At 35.4% G+C, this 22,363-nt stretch overlaps 1 protein-coding gene across 3 annotated transcripts in view; it reads right to left on the bottom strand.

Moving 5' to 3' along the window:
* The window catches only part of LOC149806922 (CDK5 and ABL1 enzyme substrate 1-like), a 92,182-nt gene that overhangs the window by 20,852 nt on the left and 48,967 nt on the right, over positions 1 to 22,363 (bottom strand). For all 3 annotated transcript variants that reach the window (XM_089959710.1, XM_089959727.1, XM_089959717.1), the window contains 2 exons: positions 15,056 to 15,159; positions 338 to 444 (listed from right to left, as the gene is read on the bottom strand). In XM_089959710.1, the coding sequence (XP_089815836.1) occupies positions 338 to 444; positions 15,056 to 15,159 (211 nt within the window). The remainder of the gene's footprint in view (positions 1 to 337; positions 445 to 15,055; positions 15,160 to 22,363) is intronic.

The raw sequence follows: 22,363 nt of genomic DNA, 5'->3' as shown, positions 1-22,363 counted from the left end.
CAGGGTTTTCTCGGGTTCTTCCTCCACCATTAATACTGGCCGCCATGTATAGCCTATTGTGTGCTGAAAAATGGCGTTAAACCCCACAACAACAACAACAACAAAAAGCTTCATGTCAATCCTCTAAAAACTTGTATGGATGGATGGACAACTGACCATTATTCTTGATCTTCTGGTCTATGGCCAGTAGGGCTAAAAATCTATTTTGCCTAAAACATGACTGTCTTTCTATCTTTAAACAAAAAGTAAGCTTGTACAAGGTTTAGGTCTAAAAAACTGTCACATGTTTAACGATAAAATATTATAGAAAATGTATTCACAGATAAGGAAATCATACCTTCTCAATTTTGTAAGAGTGAGCTGCAGATTTGGAAACTTCTCTTTAAATTTGTCATTGAGCTCTTTCTTTAAAATGGATGGTCTCACGTAGTCAATTACTGATGTCTGAAATGGTAAAGAGCTAATTAATGGGTACTGTCTATGCTCATGTCAAATCCAACTGTGATGGGGGGGGGGGGAGAATAGCACCTCCCAGGCAGGAACATGCATCCTGATACACAAAATAATGCAAAGTGGAGTGTCAGCTAGGTTTTAAAAATAATTTGAAAAAATGGGCCAATGGTGTGATCACCACAAGCCAGGCACATTATAAAGAGATATATGATTTACATAGCCCATTTTACATGTTATATGCATGTCAAACCCAATAAATGTTTTTGCTCTAGATTTCTCTTCTCTGATACCTCTAACCATACTTGACAGCAATCGATAAGTTGAAATCTACAAATGTATGCAATTTCACGATGTTTGATTGTTTCCTTTCATTCTGACATTTTGGAATCCAATTCTGTGGACATTTCACTTTCTTTTTGACTTTCATCTTGACTGTTTAGGGTTTTACCAGCTTGTTTACTATAGTCATCATGACTATAGTCATCTTGACTTTTAAGGGTTTTACCAGTTTGTTTACTATCATCATCATGACTATAGTCATCTTGACTTTTTAGGGTTTTACCAGCTTATTTACCAACTATAGTCATCATATCTGCAGTTATTTTTATTGATTTTATGCCTGGCATGATACTGTGGGTAAAATTCATCATTCCAAAACTACCTCTCTGCAACCTTTACAAATAATAAATGGTACAAAAATTCAGGTCATGTCATGTGACTGAAAGCACATTTAAGTCAACAATTTCAACAAAACTGGAGTGGAAGTTACATCAATACATTACCTGAATTTGGTTTTTATTTCTTTCATCAAGATTGTTACAATATGGTAGCATGCCAAGCTTGTTCTTAATGTTTCAACTAAAAATATTATGGACTATGATTATGGACTATGATTACTTCAGGACTATCCCGAGTTTTGCCATATATGGGATCAGAAGAATATAGATAATCTGAACACAGTAACGAGTGCAATTGGATAAGATCACTTGTTGGATTTTGTTAATTTTCATCCAAAAAAAAGTCAGATATTTATTGATCATTTGTTTCAAGAAAAGACTTTGTTTGTTGTGTTTGTTTTTTGGTACTACCACATTTGCTGCGTTAAATAATCTTTGTTGGGTGACATGTGTCTCTTCTGCACCAATCCAGCAAGGGCACATCCTGGCTGAAACATTGGCGAAGACATCAGATTCAAAATAAAAATAAAAGCTAACATATTCAATACTGATTATATAGACTTTTTGCCAGATATCACCATGACAACAAAACTAGTCCTATATATAAAGTACTTCATCTGTGTTGTTACAATTTTACATAGAAATTACCTGCGATGACATTATGTGTTTTTTAAGACAAAAGGCTGCCATAACAAAAAATAATTATTTCTACTGATGATACCTTGACCTATATTTGCTCCAATTAGCAAATGCTGCTTCTGCTCTTGTTTAGATCCATGTTTACTCTGTAACCCTGACCCTTGACCTTCTGAGCCTCAAACCACTAGAGCGCTGGCCCTCATCCAAGGGCATTCAACCCTAAGAAGCTGAACTATGAACTTAACTTACTGAATGGAAACTGAAATCTTAAACTTTTAACCCTCAAACAAATAGAGATATAATTCTTTCCATGTAAGTCCACTATGAAGTTTGATGAGTATTTTGTGCAGAAACTCAATCTATTTTAATTTGGAGCCAAAATCACAATTACCGTATTTTCACGTATATAAGACGCGTCTTATATAAAATTTTACTTACCCCGCACCCTAAGTGCATCTTATATTCGTGGGCGTCTTATCTAATTATTTTTTTACACAAACGAAAACTCAGTCAACAATTTTTGTAATAAACATTTACTAAAAATACTGTTTGTCTTGATTTAAAATCAATCTATTCATCTTCATCGTCATCAGTTTCTGCTTCAAATCCATCGAAATTTTCATCGAATTCACTCTTGTCGCTGAATACCTCCATAGCCGCTGATAATCGATCCTCACTGGAGTCAGTGGTATCGGATGTCCGAAGAACTGATATCAGCGGCCGGTTCTGGAATTATCCCACACTTTCTGAAGCCATTGATGATTGTTGTTGTTTTCACTTTCTCCCATGCCCGGAGAACCCAATTACACACCTCTATGTACGCTGCACGACAATGTCGAACAGCTGGCGTGAAGGTGTACTTACCGCTAGTCATCCAACGATCCCATTCCTCACGAACAAAAGTCCTAAATGGATGATTGACGGCAACATCCAAGGGCTGGAGCTTACAAGTCAGACCACCTGGTATAATGGCTATGTGGGCTCCAGCACTGTGGATGTGTTTCTGCACAGTTGTCTCCTTATGGGCAGCCATTGCATCAAAAATCAGAAGATATTGCTTCTTGAAAAATCCGCCTCTTCTTGTTCTGAAGCACTTATCCGTCCAGGTCTGCATCACCTCTGTATTCATCCAGCCTTTTTATTGCAGACAACAACAACTCCAGCTGGTAAAGTTTCTCTGGGCATGGTTATCCTTTTAAAGATAACCATGGGTTTCAGTTTTCCTCCTGCAGCTGTGCAGGCCAACACAACAGTTAAGTTCGTTCGTTCGTGTCCCGTGGTATCAACCGCTATTGTCTTTACTCCTTTCTCTGCCACTGATCTGCTAGCTGGAATATCGAATGACATTGGAACCTCATCCACGTTGATGATGTCATCATCTGCCAACTTCAGTTCACTTATTTCCTTCTGAACAAAGGTGGTGAAAACATCCAATTTATTCTCCCAAACGTCTGAAAGCTTCTGTCCAACAGTTGTACGTGCCCGGACTGCAAGGTTGTTCCATTTCATGAACTTGTACACCCAGTTCCCACTGCCACGAAAGTCCATGATCTTCATTTCTGTAGCAATAATTCGAGCCTTGAGTTTGATTGATGTCGCTGAAACCGCACGGTTACTGTCACGTTTCGAACGTACCCAGTTGGCAAGATTTTCTTCCAAGTTCGGCCATCTTGCCTTTCTACCTCTATGAGCTCGTTTCCTTGGATTCATCTTCTTAAGCTCCTCTTCCTCCAACTTCCAGTCACGTAAATTCACATGCAACTAAAAATTAGTTACGTGCAACTAAATTCTCTTCCAGCAGCTCTTTTGCCATGCTCCTTGGCAAACTTGACGACATCTAATTTAAAATCGGCCATATATGATTTTCGCTTTGTTATCGTGAAAATTTTATAAATGCTCAAGAGACTGATCACTCATTTATTTATAACAAGAGATTGATCCCACGTATACCCTATATACCAGTATATACCGGTGTTTACTAACCCCAGCCGCTGAAGCCTAGGCCTAGAAGAAGATAAGATCAAACGACAACCGTTGCGGCCCTGCCTCAAACAATTCTTTGAGCTTCAGCCAAAACGATCAATGGAGCTTTTTTTACATTAGGTGAGTGATCGAAACATTGGGGATATTTGCGTTTATGACAATGGAAAGTATATGTACTGGCAGCCACTTTGATGCATGTGGTTTGAAAACGGATGTTTACCAGTACATATTTGAACAAAACAACACACAGAATTATTCAAAAGATTTTATTAAACTTTATTGGAACAATAATGTAATAGTACTTAACAAAATAATATTAGATACAGATCAATACTGTAAGTAACTTATAAGTTTTTAAAAAAATCAACGCTATATCATCTGCAGCCAAAATAGGGTTTGCTCAGTTCGGCAGATGGCGTGGCCGAGTGCGTCTTTTATTCGTGGGCATCTTATTTAAAATATTTTTTTTACACAAATCGTCAAACCCCGCGTCTTATATATGGGTGCGTCTTATAATTGGGTGCGTCTAATATACGCGAAAATACGGTAGGTTTCAATGACCTTAACATTTAACCTGTGGAGTCCAAATCATCACTTTTTTCCACTACTACTCAAGGTTACCTACACTTTCTTAGCAAAGCAGGTGACAGCACGCTTAAGTTATCATGTGTAGAATTACCTTGTCTGCAGAAAGATGGACAGATACTACTATGACTGCTTTATTCCATACCTTTAAATCAACTAAACAAAACTATTTCCTGTAGTTCTTAATTGCATATTTTATGAGGTATTTTTTAAATCCAACTTGAAGCCCTTGGCCCTTGTGCACTAGTCTGTAGTCTTTAGCAGCAGCGAGGGTGAACAGACCAATTTTGGAGCAAGTCTTCTTTGAAAATAAAGCTTCCTACGAAAATGAAAATACAAGATCAATAAAGCCAAACCGAAGCCTCTAACTAAAAACTGAGTTTCTCTGATTGGGTTAGTTCATTTTGTTACTTTATCTTTGTCGTATGTTTTCAAATTTGTATGCGTGCTTGTTTACCTGTCGGACACTCATTTGTGGTCACACCCTCTCTGCTGCTGTCTTTTTATTAAAGATTTTATCAAGACCTATACAATACTACGACCAAGGATCATGTAAATTTATTGTGATAAATTAAATTCCGTGTGGGGTAGCTTGTGCTTTTGAAAAGAAATGTCTAAATTTGATCATATCCATGTCCCCACTACACCAAGTCTGATGAATGTTTCACAGAGTATGTGTATCAACTCTATTAAACACAACTAAAATATTGCAGTTATCTCTGCAGTGATCACTTTAGGTATTTGTGTATATTGCTGAGTAACATAAATCACATCTGTATTTTTATGCCTGCCTCGAGAAAATATCCGAACTGGATTTGATTGTTTGTCCAGCATCACATCATCATACACTACTAAAGTATTAGAAATCCATCAAGATCATCTACAGATGGAGCTTCATCAATATCGATGATAAAATCAATAATATCGTTGCCATCCTCATCCAACAATTTTGCATTTTCATTAAAATCTTTATGCACATTGTAGCATCTATGACCATCTACAAATGGTGCCAATGAATATAATTTATCCCACTTGAGACATCTCATTATCAGATTAAGCAGTAATTGCATCTTGCCAGACATAGATAGACCTATGATAATTGCTCTGATAGAATTTGGTAGTGCTGGATGATGTTTTACTGGCTCTTGCTTTCATGTCGCTGAGAAATCAATTATATCCATGTTGTAGAAATAAATAAATAAATAAATAATAGGAATTTATATTGCGTTCGATGCAGAGCATCCAATCCCACCAATATATTAACAACAATAATAACAAAAAAATAAAAAGCATGCACTTACAGATAAGTGTGTAACATGTGGTACAAGCAAATACAAATTTATCAAACACAAAGTGTTTGGTGGTGATATCGCTGCTTCACTGGAAAATTAGCAGGAGCTCCATGAGCTAAGTATCCAGGAGAAAAACATCTTCCTGGATATAATTATGGTCCTGGAACCTGACTTGATGAGCTAGATCAACCAAGACCTGGAGAGTATCCAATAAATGCTATTCATCAAGCATGTCATGTATAAAAATCAAAATCTACAACAACATATTGCAGATGTGAAGTTGATTCAGTTGTTCAATTCCATAAAAAAATAAAGCTCTCAAAGAAAAACTTTACCAGCTTCCTGGTAAAATCTGCGATGAAAGGTAAACTAGTATTAGGGGTGATAATTAATCAACTGATTATTATTATGATGAAATCAATTTATTATAGCCCAAGAGGATACTGGAAAGGTAGAGCAGCAATTAATAAACTTGCGGGTGCAGAAAATATCACATGTTCTGTTACTGCAAACTGATTAGCATGACAGGCAATATGGCAAATTTATTTACCACCACCTAAACGAATTTAGTATGCAAATTTTGACGTCAGCACTCCCAATGAAGTTCTTCAAGCAGATATTTTATTTTTACCATGATACTAATCTGGTAGATGTCAATCACGCACATACAAATAGGCATTGACTACTGTTGACATTGCAAGTAGATAAAAAGAAGCAGAACCACTATCAAATAAAACAGAAGTTGAAGTTGCATCTGCATTTGAACAAATTTATCAATGTGGTGGTCTACGGTGGCCACATCTGCTACAGGTTGATCCTGGCAAGGAATTTCTTGGTGCAGTATCATCTCTGATGAAAAAACATAGCATCAAAATTAGATGAGGACATACCGCAATTCATTGTGATCAGGCAATTGTTGAACAATTTAAATGAATACATGCTGAGCAGTTATTTGGATGTCAGCATGCAAAAGAAATAATTCAGAAAGACAAAAAATCTCATGAATGGGTTGCAAGACTACCAAGTGTGATAGCGGTGTTAAATATTGAAATTATTCATGCAATTTCTATGAAACCTACCAATGCGATCACAAACAAATATACCAATACAACAACATGACTTTTTAAAACAACCAGTACTAGGTAATGTGACTGTGAGGTACTTATAGGAACCTGGTGAACTTAAAGGTGGTGAAAATAGAACGACTGATCCTATTTGGAGTGTGACGACACACAAAATTTTCAGCATGGTAAGATCCATGGGTAGACCTGCAATCTACAGACTAGATTCAACTGCTCCTCAATGTGGATTTGTATGTGAACAATTACAAGTAATTCCTGAAGACACAATTACCACCGCACTGTTGTGAACTAGCGCCTCAACATCAATTACATTAAAGACAGGTCAGCATCACATTTTCGCATGTGTGACCAAGACTACCATTAATTCTATATACGGTAAACTGTCCTGGATTATTATTTGAATACTGCCACAACATTTCTGTGCTTCACCTTACACAATGATTATTCTGTCTTTTCAATGTCATGATAGATTCAGCATCAAGATCAGTCACATTTTTTTTATCACATTGTTTTTATCTAAATTTTTCTTCACTAGCTCATCACCATTGCGAGAAGTTTGATTATTATCTGTGAAAATGATAACCCTCCGCAGCTGAGATATTTTTCTAACACGAGACACTGCAAGATAAACTAAGACTGACCAATCAATACGATCATCAGCAATTCAAACATTAGTATCAGAAATAGTTAATCCTTGAGATGAATGAATTGTCATAGCTTATCCTAGCGTCCAATGAGTTTTTTACTTTGATAATACATCCTCAACAACACTGACAGGAACTAAAACAATATCATTTAATACAAGATTTTGTCCCCCCCCCACACAAAGTCAGGGTGCCTGGAATTTCAACTTCAGTATTTTACAGTCACGTATCTGCTGGTCGATAATACAATGGTACAGGTAGATTTTGAAATTTTTTCTTCATGTAACAGAAATAATAAGTGTATCAAGAACTATCTTTCTACTTGCAACTATTAAATCATCTGATCTCCACACTTGCAGAAAATCGTTCATCAGAGTTTCTTAAATTACTTCATGCATTATTTCACACTGAATTTTATTTGGTTGTAGTTTGAGTAATTTTTTAAGCTCTTTATTCTGGATATTGATATTTTAGGAAGTTTTACACCATCAGATGTAGTAAAATAAATTCCAGGCTGAGAAGGATCTACTAATATTCGTGGTATATAGCCCCATGGAAGTAATTTTCTATATTGTGTCTTTATCTCATTTGTAAGGAAATCATTTAACTTTGGTTCTGGTGGTTTTTAAAAATTGGCAGAATTTCTGGCCATCCTATCATACTTTAGATTGAATTTATTTCTATCACTGCTGATAATGTTGGTTCATGAACAGTGATAGCAATTTTAGATTCTCTTACAGTATTAGATTTATTTCTATGCTGTAATTCATCGATGATTTGTTCAATTTGATAACTGCCTGTGGGAATTCCAAAAGCTAGCCAATCGGGAGTTCCATCTGGTTTATTTTTATTTGCAAATACCAGTGAATTATCTGCTGGCAATCCACCAAATGATTTTGGTCTAATATTTGGCCAACTATGATATACTCATAACTCTACTAGTGCTATTTCATTCACGCAAATTGCAGTTGGAAAGATGATGCTGAACTCAGGATTAGTTGAACTTGCTGATATCATCGTGGTTTTCAAATGAGTTGTATTAGTGACAATCTGTTGCAGTAATTTTTGCGATGACATTATTATTATTTTCGAAATCCTGATTTCTTAAATCGGAAGTAGATTCTGACACATTTGTACTTTCGCGGTAAATCATAATCATTTCTGTGAACTCAGTATCTGATCTTATTCCATCGCTTAGGCCTGATATCAATGAAGATAATTTGGAGTAGGCTAGCGTCGCTGTATGCAACTTTATTATATATTCATGTAGTTTATTTTCACTAAACGTAGATATTTTTTTGTGATGATATTAAGAACACCGGCAATTGTTGTTGCAAATTGTTATAACTGCTGGTGATGTCATTGTTATTGTTGATAGCAATATGCCAGTTCCAGCAATAACAGCAGACACCAAATACACCATTATGTCAATGACAACTACACGTCTGTGATATTTTTTTACTTATACTGAATACTTGTCAATGATATTTTTCAGTTTGGTTTGCCACTCACATACCTGATTGTATCTGTAATGTTGCACTGAAATGACGATTGGAGAGATCATTATTTAAGTAGGTGGATATATAGCTACTAATTCAAGACACCAATAGTAAATCAAGCCAAATGTTTCCTTGTCATTTTGCTCCAACATCAATAACATAGATCCAGAAGATTCAGTTAGTGGATAACACAGTGGTATTATGGTGGATATTGTAAATGTTGTAATGCCAAGTACTGAGAACCTGTATATACCGATGTTTGATAGATTTACTGAGTGGTGACCATAATGCTTGTCTAGACACTACTGTATATACTACACTGTCGATAAAAAAAATTATGTCTGAGAGTTTAATATCAACAGATGCTGGCTTTCCAAAAAAATCATCAACAATTCCTTTTATTCTTTTGTGATAAATCAAAAATGTATTTACATGAGTATTATAATCAGATTTAAATGTGGTTATTGTACCATTAAATGAAACTAACAAATTCATCATTGGGAGGTTTCTATTATCGATGTATTTCTTTGCTTCAGCATCATCTGATTCTTGTTCTTTAAAGGCTGGTAATTTTATTATTTGATATATTAAGAGAACCAGTCATTGTATCAATGGATTTCTGTACTTGACCACGAATATTATCTGATATTGTTGACAAACACCAGGCTTAATGTTTCCATTACTATCAAACAGAGCTATGCTATTTTCAGTTACTCCATTAATTTAAACGATAATATATTTCAATGAAAGATTGCTTGTTTTTAATTTTTCTTGCTTATCTTGAAATAAAACCACTTTATTTGGATCTACATTTGCAAGATTTAATAATTCAGATATTTCATCACTAATCTGTTTACTTACATTTTCATGGGTTATTCCATTAGTATTTTGTTTTTGTGCAACTCTTCCATATATATCTACCCTTATACTTTAAGATCTGTTTAAAATGACGGTGGACAGTTATACTGTCTACTTGTATACTTGTGCATGACTTTATGAGGTGGTATTGTTGATGATGATAACGTGTCGAGAATAGCAATTGCTTCACAGCCACACACTTGCAGATCGGTTATTGTCTGTGTTGGTAATGTTGAATACCAGACTGCAGGAATACTACATATTCTGTTGGCAAATTTTAATAATTCTTTTGGTGGCGCCAATCCATATGAATCAAAATAAACAATTCCATGTGGATCAATTGTGTGTGCAACCCAATGAGTACCAGGGTGGGAAGTTTTATCGAGATTAATGATACCTGTTTCAACATTGTTTGGTTGTTATGGTAATTGGTCATGCATAAAAACACCTCTGAAGTTTTGGATATTTAATTTTGTAGCAGCATCAAGTAAATCAAAATCTGACATAGAAAGATGATTTGCATTTAACTTAGTGTCCCGGGAAGTCTCAGACTTTTTCCATTACCAATGAGGGGTTCCTGGTAGTCTTAGACCTTGCCCTTTTTTTTAGAAGTATTTATTCCATGACCTGTTGCTTTCTTTAATGCCATCCCAGCAGACCAAGTGCAGCTGCTTTTGCAACAGCTGGGGCTGCAGTGGCTATTAACATTGGTATAGCTGCAAGAAGGGGAAAAATACCACCCATCTTAGCGATGTCTTTAACAGCACCAGCAGAAAGATTAAGTCATACACTGGTCTTTGATCATTTGGCCTCATTGAAGTGCCTGAGTTGATGTTCTGACAATGACAGTTTATTCAAACCACCTGCGATTTGTTCTTTTGTAAGTGATATTTTTATTCCACAATTCTTTTCTGATACAGACTGTAGCTTTTTAATCTGACCTGGAGTCAGAGTAACACTAACATGACGATATGACGTTTTAATATCATGTGCGATTTGATAACATGTTTTCTACTGGGGCATCATTAACTCTCAATCGTCCACCAGCACCTTCAAGTAACGTTGTTTTATCGCTGAGTCAAACAGCGTATGCTCTGTAACCACCAGTGGGTAGTCAAGCTACATGAGCTCGGAAGTGTATATCAACGACAGATTGCCTGAATATATCTAAATGTTCCAAAAAAAAGTAACAGATTGGATACAGCATTGTGAAATCTTGGATACAGTGTTGTGAAATCCTGTTGAGATATTTGCAAACTAGAATCAACATTCTGATCATGTCGTATGAATGTCATCAACCAATGATAAGCACGTGCAACATGATTTTGATCAAAATTCAGCAAAACTTGTTCAGAAGGTTCTTGATGTCCATTTATCCTCAAAGCAGCTTCTGAAACTCCAAATGTGTTGAATATCATTGGATTTTGTTCCTATGAATCTACTCTGGTATTTTCCTGAAATGTGATGAATATATGTTGTGATGCACACATTCCCTGCTGTGATGCTATCTGCCAAGTGAATAACCCAGCAGCATTACTATGAATACTGTCTGTGGTCATTGTCAACCATGATAATGTTGATTTACCACCCTGACTCATGAAAGAAGAGTAACCATTGTTCTTCGTCGATCAATGGAGTCATCACTGGCATCCACAGCAAACGTTTTCTTAGTATTACTTTACCAGCATCAACTGCATTGGGTCACCAGATCGCATCATTGTTGGTGGCTTTTCTGACAAGTACCATGATGTGTTTAGCTCCAAATATGACTTTTCTGACATTTCTACAGAATCCAAATATATGTAATAGTGGAATCACACATGAAAAATTTTCTTCTCCATTTAACATTGATCTGTGTGCGGCAAATCCAAAGTTGAAATTTTCATTCATTGATGCAACTTTAGTTCCAGCTGCATTCATTGTCACGTTATTACTCTCGGGCTGATCAGTGGTATCCTTTACAAATATCATTGACGGACCAGCTGACTTCGAGTAATCATCGCTGTATCTTGCCTGACCCAATATCGTCATGGCAACGTCGATATTTTCCTGGCATGATTCAATATTTTTTTCCGTCAATCATGCATTTGGCGCTGTTAAATAATGCCATAACACCATTGTTAACAAAACTAGGTAGATCTAAAAGTCTGCATGCTGTATCATCTGCTTTCAAAAGTCTACCTTCGATCTCAATAAATGCCTCAGCAGGTAAGAAATATCTACTTGTATTCTGAACCTGTAATTCAATTCTTCCACATGCATTAGGTACACATGTATCATAAGAATAATACTGATAATCATGCACAGATTCATTTTTGAGAACTGGTGCATCCATGTCAAATGCTGGATCAGATATACATTGGAACATTTTATTATAATTATTATTGTTTGACACGAAGACCACTTCAGGAAATTCCATTTCCTGTTATCAGACAAGCAGTTATATTTTTCTTTTTCTGATAGTGGTACACCAGCCAATTTTTTATTTGCAGCTTGATTGATTATTTTACATCTGCAGGCATAATTTTGGTGCTGGCTAATTTTACTGATTGCGGTTTTTGTCGTATTAATTGTGCTAGTCTATCCTTGATTGCTGAGAATGCTTTATTTGTAACACCACCAATACCTTTTTCACAAATGTCAAAAGCTTTCATTGCTAATTGTTTTGCAATCAGTATTGCTTTTGGGGATATCCTTCTAAACAGACTCTGAACAACATCGCTAAGTCCATCTCTGAAGGTAACTTTGTATGTTAGTAATTGCGAATTTATCACCCTGACTGCAATCGGTCCACGTTGAGCATTATGTATGATTATCTTATTTTAGTCATTGTATCTAATTACTCTCAATCACTGTGATAATCATCAACGATTTCATCAATGAGGGACTAATAAACATTGATGTCAATGAAACTGCTTGTAAATAATCATTGACAAATATCAGCTGCTTCATTGACGATTTCTGAGGAATTATTACCAGCTCGTCTTCCGCCAATCAGAATTTCTAATTGATCAACATTGGCAAGTACATCGCTGGGACATGGAGTAATAAGACCACTTCCTTGAGTAACAAGACCACTTCCAGTTGCTCCTTTTGCTTCATTCTTATTTGCTGAACGTAATTCCCTCCTTCATCTAATTTCTTCAAATTGCAAATCTTCCTCTTCCTCAATATGAGGTGGTCTGAATGGCGATGTTTTGGGGATAATATATCTCTGAGTAAGGACGTTCTTATTGCTTCTTCAACTTGCTTCTCAAATTTTGCAAATTTATCCTTTTATTCACCAGTGATTCTAGATATACCATAGTATTTTCAAAATACAAATGGGATCCATTTTTTTTCTCAAATATCGGTGTTGATTGGATCTAATAATTTATCACAATCTGGATATCCTGTTGCGCCAACCGCTACTGCATTTTCTTGAAGTATCCTACGACCTTCTTCGGTAAATTGGGATAGTGGTTTTGGTTTTGGGATAACAAGATCCCTTACATCACCAACCACCTCGTAGACTTTGTCAGTGCTCTCAAGTACTTGTTGTATTTCTTCTTGTAATTGTGGTTGAGCAGCAGCTATTTCAGCTGGAAGTTCTTGCAGATTCTTTTTTGTTTTTTTAGTTCTTTCTGCTATTCTTCCAGTTGCTCTAATCATTTGCTCCAACGTAGGAAGAAGACCTTTGGTAGCCTCTGTAACTCCTTAGGCAGCCTTTGTAACAGGTTTAAATAATTGTTCTGCACCTTCTGCAAATTCTACCTGAGGTGAGACTCTTGATGCGCTTGTAGTTGGTGTCTGACAGCATCACAAACAGTGATATATTTCTTAATTGACTCTAGTCGCTCTTGAGCTAATCTAGCTGTGCGAGATTCTATTATTGACATAATAATGATTTAAATACTCACACACTACAGAGGGTGTGACCAAAAATGAGTGTTTGATGGGAAAACAAACACAAATACAAATCTGAATACAAACGACAAAGATAAAGAAACAAAATGAGCTAACCCAATTAGAGAAACTCTCCGTTTTCTGTTAGAGGCTTTGGTTTGGCTATATTGACATTGTATTTTCGTTTTTATGGGAAGCTTTATTTTCAAAGAAGACTTGCTCCAAAATTGGTCTGTTCACCCTCCCTGCTGCTTCTTTTCAGGATGTAGCCTTAAACTAAAATGGGATATCAGTGCGTGCTGGGAGAATGAAACCTAGCAATACCAATAGGTAAGTATTACATAAATTTCAAATATCATATATTTGTATATATATATTTTATCATATAAAATGTTAAGCCATTAAGTACCTTCTGATGAAAATGTCTACATACCGTACATGTATGTGTACTAGCCTTTGAATCATAAAAATCACTTTTATGTGAAAACGTCTATGTTCAGTAACTTAATGACAAGTAAATGAGTCCTTTATTCATTTGGATAAAAATGAATAACTAATAATCATTTGTTTTTTTAAAAATTAATCTGATATTTATTGTAATGTTTTTCAATGAGATGCCACTGCTCATAAATAATAGCATTATGTCCATCTGAGCTACACTCAGTTAATCAACCAGAGCTCATGAATGATGGTGAAAAACCAGCAATGTTCGATTTGTTTTGGTGTGTCAAGATGATACAAATGTTATAAGTGAGCTAATATTCTCAAACGGACAATGCTATAACCAATTAAACATTGTCAACAAGGAAAGTTCTAACAAAGTCTTTGGAATAATTATTAATTAGGAAAGTCGCCAGGGAAATTAAAGTTAATTGTTAATATCCTCCAAAACCATGACAAAATAATCTAAATTTAAGACTATTTTGCCACTGCAAAAAACAATGTGCTCATATCAACTAAAGCAGCCTGACAAAAATAGTAACTTTAAGGGTCACTAAAACATAAATCAAAATATTGGGAATACTGATGGCTTGGAAGGTTGAAGTGATACTTTAAGATCAGACATAAGAATGAAATTCGAGTGATGTTGCTATTCATGGTCGTTTGAACTAATGTCAACAAACTGTTCTAAATAATTATATATTTTCTGGCTTTTTATTTCTTTATAAGCCTCTAAAGCAATTTTTAATATCTGAAACATCATTTGATGAATTCTGGTGTTGATTTCCTTTTAAAAGCATTATCTACTATTGTTTCAAGCATTACCATTGGGGGAAACACTATCCAAGGGAGGTAGCTACCATCAGGTATAATAGTTTATCTAAAGCTGAGTTGCCTCCCTTGACATATAAAACTACCGTAAAGGTAAGTGGATTTATACCTTGTTACTTAGTTGAATAAGACAATAGGACTGTAAATGAGAATGGACTCTACACAATAAGCATGAAGTATAGATACCATATAAGACGAAAATGTCAAGACTGTACGATAAGCCCCTGACTGCAGTTCTGGGTCATCCAGCAAATATGGGTTATAGAATCCCATCTCATCTTCCTCTGGCACTGTCAAGAACAAACAAGAGAAATGATATTTGTATATTAATTTTAATGAAAGAAATATGTGCTTAGAGACCTTTGTCTCACAGCTTGTATTTAAACCTGTCAGGCTTTAATGAAACCTTTTAGGGTGAATATGAAACAATAGTGATGGATGACAAATATAGGCCATGTATGAGTCATGTATGAATAAACCAAATAAAATCTTAAAACTTTTTTCTTTCTGCATTTATATTCATTTTTTATAATTTCAACTAACAATGTTTAAATAATATACTCCTCTGTTATTAACAGTCTACTTTTAAAGTGGTATAAAACCAGACCTGCCAACCCTGACAAGTCCATCTCAGTAAAGCAGTTGATTTTGTTTCCGTAAGATTGACCAGTTTTCAGTAAGGTGTAACAAAATATAAATAACTGCCATTGTAAAGCTGGAAAACGTAATTAAAAGTTTGACACATCAACGATAAACATTATGTTCAACTGAAAAGTTTGTAAAGTACGCGTTGACTTTATTTACCACTAGTACAGTTGAACAAACTCTAGTTCCAAACCCTATGCAGCTCAGTTGCTTGTTTACTATCTCTCAACTTGACAATTTCTTGGAAATTGTTTTCCATTTCACATGATGATGGCAATCATATCTCCCACCATGAGACATACTCAAAATGACACGTGATGTCCAATTTTCATGATTGTTTCCTTTCCAACTTTTAGTCACAAAAATCTGAGTACTCTTTATTCTTCTGTGTTGATTAGTAACACTTTTCTAGAAGCTTATTTTCCCTTTAAACATGCATCGCTTTCTGGACCCCATTTTTTAAAATTGTATAATCAACAGTTTATCATGCAGATGCTTACCATGAATAGGTGCAGTTTAAAGCGTCTGGGGTGCTTTTGTAAAGTTAGTCTGGTTCCCTAACTAATTTTACTAATTCTAAGATTAAACCTGGATCCAAATAAAACACGGATGCATCAATTATCCAGACTTTTCGGCAACGATAACTTTTCCATAGTTTTTGCTAGTATGCCATAAGTCTGTATTTTAAGGGTAATTTTCGTAAGACTTAAGGCAAAATCGTAAGAGTTGGCAGGTCTGTAAAATGTTTGGAAATTGTTCCTTTTACCAAACTCCAAACAGAGTAGATTCAGGATATCCAGGTCAATTATAAAAGAGCGGATCCTGATCTTCCTTCCCATCATACTCCACACTGTTTGGAGCTGGGCAAGTCTGAGACATTAATATCGTACAATTATCAAAACATTTATTCAAATTAGGATGCACAAATCTTTTGTTCTAATGAGAAAAGAAATATGACATATCATGCATTCTTTTTCATTTACCAGTGATGTACTGAGTGAATTATTCTTGCCACTGTGCAAATGCAGAGGTGCTGCCAGGATTTTATCTAAAGGGGGATCTCCCCCTTGTCACCAAAAAAGGTGGGGAGTAGACAAAAGAGGGTGGGAGGAAATGGACATAGTTCAGTATTTACCAACTAATAAAATATCCCTCCCTCTTTCTTCCTGTGACAATTTGTTAGGCTCTACTGAAATCAAAATCCTCAAAAGATGTCACCTCTAGTTGCATAAACAATAATCTGTTGATTGTTTCTGTGCTTAAGTCTCTTTATTATCTGTCTATGACCACTGTTTTGTACTGAGAACCCCCTTGCACAGCCTTTGTCTGAAGAGGCATATGCACAATTAGCTTAACCAGCTTGAACAAGTTGGGAAACTGTTCCTTATTGTTGTTATCCACAATTTTCCATAGTTCACAGGTATTGTCTCATTGATATCTCTGCTCCCAAATCAGATTTTTCACTAACATGAACTGTGGCTAAGTTTCAACTTCTTGACACAGCGCTTTCCTGTCTATTATGCCAGATTTCTTTTCTGTTACATAATGCTGTATTAGATTTTTAAGTCTATCAATGCCATACTCTGCTTGTTCAGATATAGTTTTGATTAAATATCATTACATTTTAATTTCTCTTAAGGTTCTCATTTTTCAATTTATTTTAACAGTTAAATTTATTTAAAAAAACAACATTTATGCATGTGTGACTTTGAACTATTTTGCAGGAGTCCTCACATATCACTATTTTACGGTATGTGAATTCCTATGAAATTTTGCATTGATTTTTGCACTTGTGTGCCCTGGAAGCATCTCTGCAAATAGAAATGTTTATTTTCCTTGCCATACAACAGAAATGGGGATTCTGTTTATTAAAAACAAACAAGAATGAAACAAGCTTTAATGAACTTCTGCCCCACCCCAAACCCTACTAGTAATCAACTTTAATGTCCATCTCAAGAGGTGTTTGAGTCAAAGTGCAAAAAAACATCAGTGATCATGACCAGCAGAAAGGAAAGTGAGACGGAAACAATATTATGATATTACCCTCACCTTGAATGGTTACAGAGTAGAAACCGGTGAAATGACAAAACGAGTTTGATATGTCCCACACTTTGCATGGAAAAGCTTGGGGCAATAATAACAAGGAAAAACAAATATCTTATAAATGTATAATAAAAAATGTTGGCATTAACTTAAAATTATTTTAATTATTCACATGCATTATTACTAAAGTTTTTCCAGAGCACTATGTGCAAAATTACTTCCTTCTAAAATTTTTGGAAGAACTCATGAAAATAGTTTTTTTGTGGGGGGATAAAACTAATTTGAATAATGTAATACATAATGTGTTGCTACTGCATTGTTGATACTTTTCTGGGAGGAATATACCCCAACCGAATAATGAAAATTTCATCTTCCCATCAGGGTGAACCAGAAGATTCCAGAACAATGCAATGCCTGAATGATCCAAAAGTGGTGTATGACCTGCTTACCATATATAAATAAAGCACAATTGACAATATTGGCAAGGTGAATTCAATAATTTGTAAGGAACAATAAAATGAATAAATGTGAGTCTGACGATTACAATTATGCAGGGATAGGGAATATAAACAAAATACCTGTTTGTGAAAATGAAAAGGCACAATCAAATTTCGTTCCTTAAACAATAATGCCCTGGTGAGGGACAAAAGGAATAAAATAAAATACCAAGCCATGCACCATGTAATCCTAACTTTTGCAAAGAAGACACAAGAAAGAAATACACTCATTGGCCCACAAAGTGGTAGCTAAATCTTCATGGTATAAATGATGTTCAACATTCAAAATGACCAAGAACAGAATGAAGATGGCAGTATGCATGATGAGCCTGTATGGAGTTTGCCACAGGCATTCTCATGTTTTGGAATCTTCTTGTTCACCCTAATGGGAAGAAAATACATGTGTCCTTTGGTCAGGGCCTTTTTCACGTGAAAAGTAGCAGCTAAGCAACAGAAAACAGTACCGTATTATTGGTATTAAAATTTTGTTTTTCTTTGTTCAAAACTTGATATATAAAGCAGATAGGCAAACACTTTGTTGCTTACCAGCTGCAGCCACTGAAAGCCATGCAATCTATAAAAAAAACTGGCACTGCAAATGCATGCATTTCATCTGAATAAACTAACTGTCCACTCCTCCGATAAATGTAAAGCTGGTCTCTTGAACAGTAATATCTTTGCATATTGGGGTATGAACTCTGATGAGTATTAGTGGAGCATTAAGTCTGATGAATATTAGTGGATCATAAACTCTGATGAATATTAGTGGAGTATTTAGTCTGATGAATACTACTGGAGTATGAAGTCTGATGAGTATCACTGGAGTATGAAGTCTGAGTATTACTGGAATATTACTCTGATGAGTACTGCTGGAGTATGAAGCCTGATGAATATTACTGGAGTATGAACTTTGATGAGTAATAACAAATAAATTTATGTATGAGAGAGAGAGTCATGTTAAAAATCTAAAGAAAACATATTGGTAACTCAAATTCACAAGCATGCTGGCTACAAATATTGGCAGGCTGAAAAGAAAGGAAGGTATTGTTTTCAAGATGGAAATTCGTAGCATAAACAAGATGCTAATGCAACAAAATAAAATATTCCCATGCTTTCTTAAATTATTAGTTCCTTTCCAAAGCAAATAACTTCCCAGATCATACCTTATAACAAAATGGATCAAATCTCTAAGACAAATGCACACAGATGATTCTATTATTATATTCCCAAAGGACATTCATGGGTCATATCACACTTCCCAAAAGTTTCCTTCAAAATGTGTTGAAAAAAGAAAAACAATAATATCACAAGTAATTTGGTAGGAATCTTTGCTTTTCTTCCCTAAAATTAATATTTCAACTTATCACTGAACCATATGAGATTTTCTTATTTCTAGATAGGTAGCCCAGTGCCACCTTTATAAACCAGCTTGAAAAGCAAAATGATGACTTGGCTTTTTGGCTGGTAAAGGGTAGCATAACACAAAGACTATTGCATTAGAAACAAGACAGAAGAAGAAACCATGAAACTTATATATATATATATATATATATATATATATATATATATATATATATATATATATATATATATATATACGGTTGTACAATGCATACAAGTACAAACTGCATGGATCCAGATCTGCCAATGTATAATGCACCAGCAGAGAGTTGGGTCTATGCAATGTGTTATTAGTACTGTATTTTCGCGTATATAAGACACGTCTTATACAAAATTTTACTTACCCCGCACCCAGGGTGCGTCTTATATTAATGGGCGTCTTATCTAAGTATTTTTTAACACGAATGACATTGGAATCTCATCCATATTGATGATGTCATCATCTGCCAACTTCAGTTCACTTATTTCCTTCTGAACAAAGGTATGGAAAACATCCAATTTATTCTCCCAATCGTCCGGAAGCTTCTGTCCAACAGTTGCACGTGACCGGACTGCAAGATTGTTCCGTTTCATGAACTTGTACACCCAGTTGACACTGCCACCACAAAAGTCTGTGATCTTCATTTCTGTAGCAATAATTCGAGCCTTCAGTTTGATCGCTATCGTTGAAACAGCACGGTTACTGTCACGTTGCGACCGCACCCAGTTGGCTAGATTTTCTTCCAAGTTCAGCCATCTTGCCTTTCTACCTCTACGAGCTCGTTTCCTTGGATTCATCTTCTTAATCTCCTCTTCCTCCAACCTCCAATCACGTACATTCTTCTCACTGCAGCTAAATTCTCTTCCAGCAGCTCTGTTGCCACGCTCCTTGGCAAACTTGATGACGTCTAATTTAAAGTCGGCCGTATATGATTTTCGCTTCGGCATCGTGACAATTTTATAAATTTTAAAAATGCTAAGCAAATTGATCACTCATTTATATATACCGGTAGTAAGAGACTGTTCCCACGTTTACCGGTATATATGCTAACCGCATACATCAGGCATTTATTGGTCTATGTACGGTACTAATCCCACCCGCTGAAGACTTGGCCTAGCAGATCAATGAAGCCGCCTTTACATCTGGCGTTTATTGTTCTAGAATCTAGATACCAGGTACTCAACCCATCCGCTATTGGCCCAGCGGGAGATAAAAATAAACGATAACCGTTGTGGTCCTGCCTCGGACAATTCTTTGATCTCAACTAAAAATGGTAATGAAGCCTTGTTTACATCCAACGGGTGATGAAACATTGGACAAATTTTTATTTATGATAAAGGAAAGGAAACCACTGGAGATAAATTGCTCAGTGCGGCAGATGGCTAGGCCGCGTGCATCTTATATTTGTGGGCGTCTTATGTAAAATATTTTTTACACAAATCGTCAAAACCCGCGTCTTATTTATGGGTGCGTCTTATAATTAGGTGCATCTTAAATGCGCGAAAATACGGTATTAAGTAGAACAAACAACACTGACATTGATTGCAAGCACACTATGCAATGGCAAATCAGGGTTTATGTTGTTTGCAGCTAAACTCTATTTATAAAGGAGCATATACAGTAGGTATGAGTAAGAACTGTTGATATAATTAGATATCACAACAACGGTATTAAAGTCACAATCCAAACTAATCACAAGATTTACATATATCAACCGATGTCCGCCAACGTTAATGACATGCAGCTTGTAAACTCTACTACCCTACAGAATACTTTAAGAAAAAGTTTCAATTCTGATCAGATTACATTCACATCTGTTAAAACCACATGCTAAAGTCCATCTTGACATATTTTCTCAATATGTGAATGCTTTCTGTATTTTTCATTATTTACTTTTCATAATAAACAGTGTCATATGTATTACCAAAATACTATTATTAAGAATAATTTATCATTTTCATTATCATGGCAATCAATGAATTTTTGAAGAAAAGGTCACATTTTTACTTCCCTATAATAAATTACAGTTGACTACACCATTATACATACCAGTATGCAAATTATAGGATATTCTTCAGTTTATACTGATTACACCTCTGCCTCGATAACTCGCACATAACAGGGTCCACAAACATAGACCGCAATATAAGCAAAGCACGAGTTACCGAGGGACCTCCAAAAATTGCTTTGACATAGTGAAAACCATGGGGGGGGAGAGCAGCATTAGGGAACTGGACTGTTTATTGACTGAATCCTCATTTTACAATCATGTCAATAATAATTTTTAATAATGTTCTTTTTCTAATGAAGTTGTTCGTTATTCTGTTTAAATAACATTTATTTTCAAAATGTCCAACATATGAAAGATCTTTCCAACTGGTTTCAACAACTTATCACGTGTACGTGTAAAAAAATATGTGTATTACATCACTGCTTTTTGTTTTCTTGATGAGTCTGTTTCTTGTAGTGGTGTTTAATATTATCCTTTCAAACTAGGAGTCCACAGAGCAGGAAACTAGACTAACTGTTGATACACACCAAACAAGATTCCTTTATTTCAAAAACACGTGACATTTATTTTTGTGAGACAATAGTCTACGTTGAAATTCAATATTTGTATTGCTCAATTAGTATAATATTAATGTCATGAATTAATGAATTGGAACTAATAATGAAACTTCTTATCATCCCTGAGGATATCTCCAAGTGCCAATTGAAGAATTCTCTGAAACTCGCTTGTCCACAATGGTCCGTATCTGGGAAATCCAACTCTTTATTTTACAAAGTATTCATTTCGCTTGACTGCCTTGTTATCTTTGATCAGTTATGAAAGAGTTGGTTAATTTAAGGTAGTTTATGTTACATACATGATAACATTTATAAGCGTTCGATTGATCAAATGAAGTGAGTTCAAATGACATATGACTG

The sequence above is a fragment of the Sinohyriopsis cumingii genome, chromosome 1 (genome assembly GCF_028554795.1).
Source record: "Sinohyriopsis cumingii isolate HCF-2022 chromosome 1, ASM2855479v2, whole genome shotgun sequence".
Taxonomy (NCBI): Eukaryota; Metazoa; Mollusca; class Bivalvia; order Unionida; family Unionidae; genus Sinohyriopsis; species Sinohyriopsis cumingii.
Note: the sequence above shows the minus strand (reverse complement) of the source record. Positions and strands in the feature narration are given on the sequence as shown.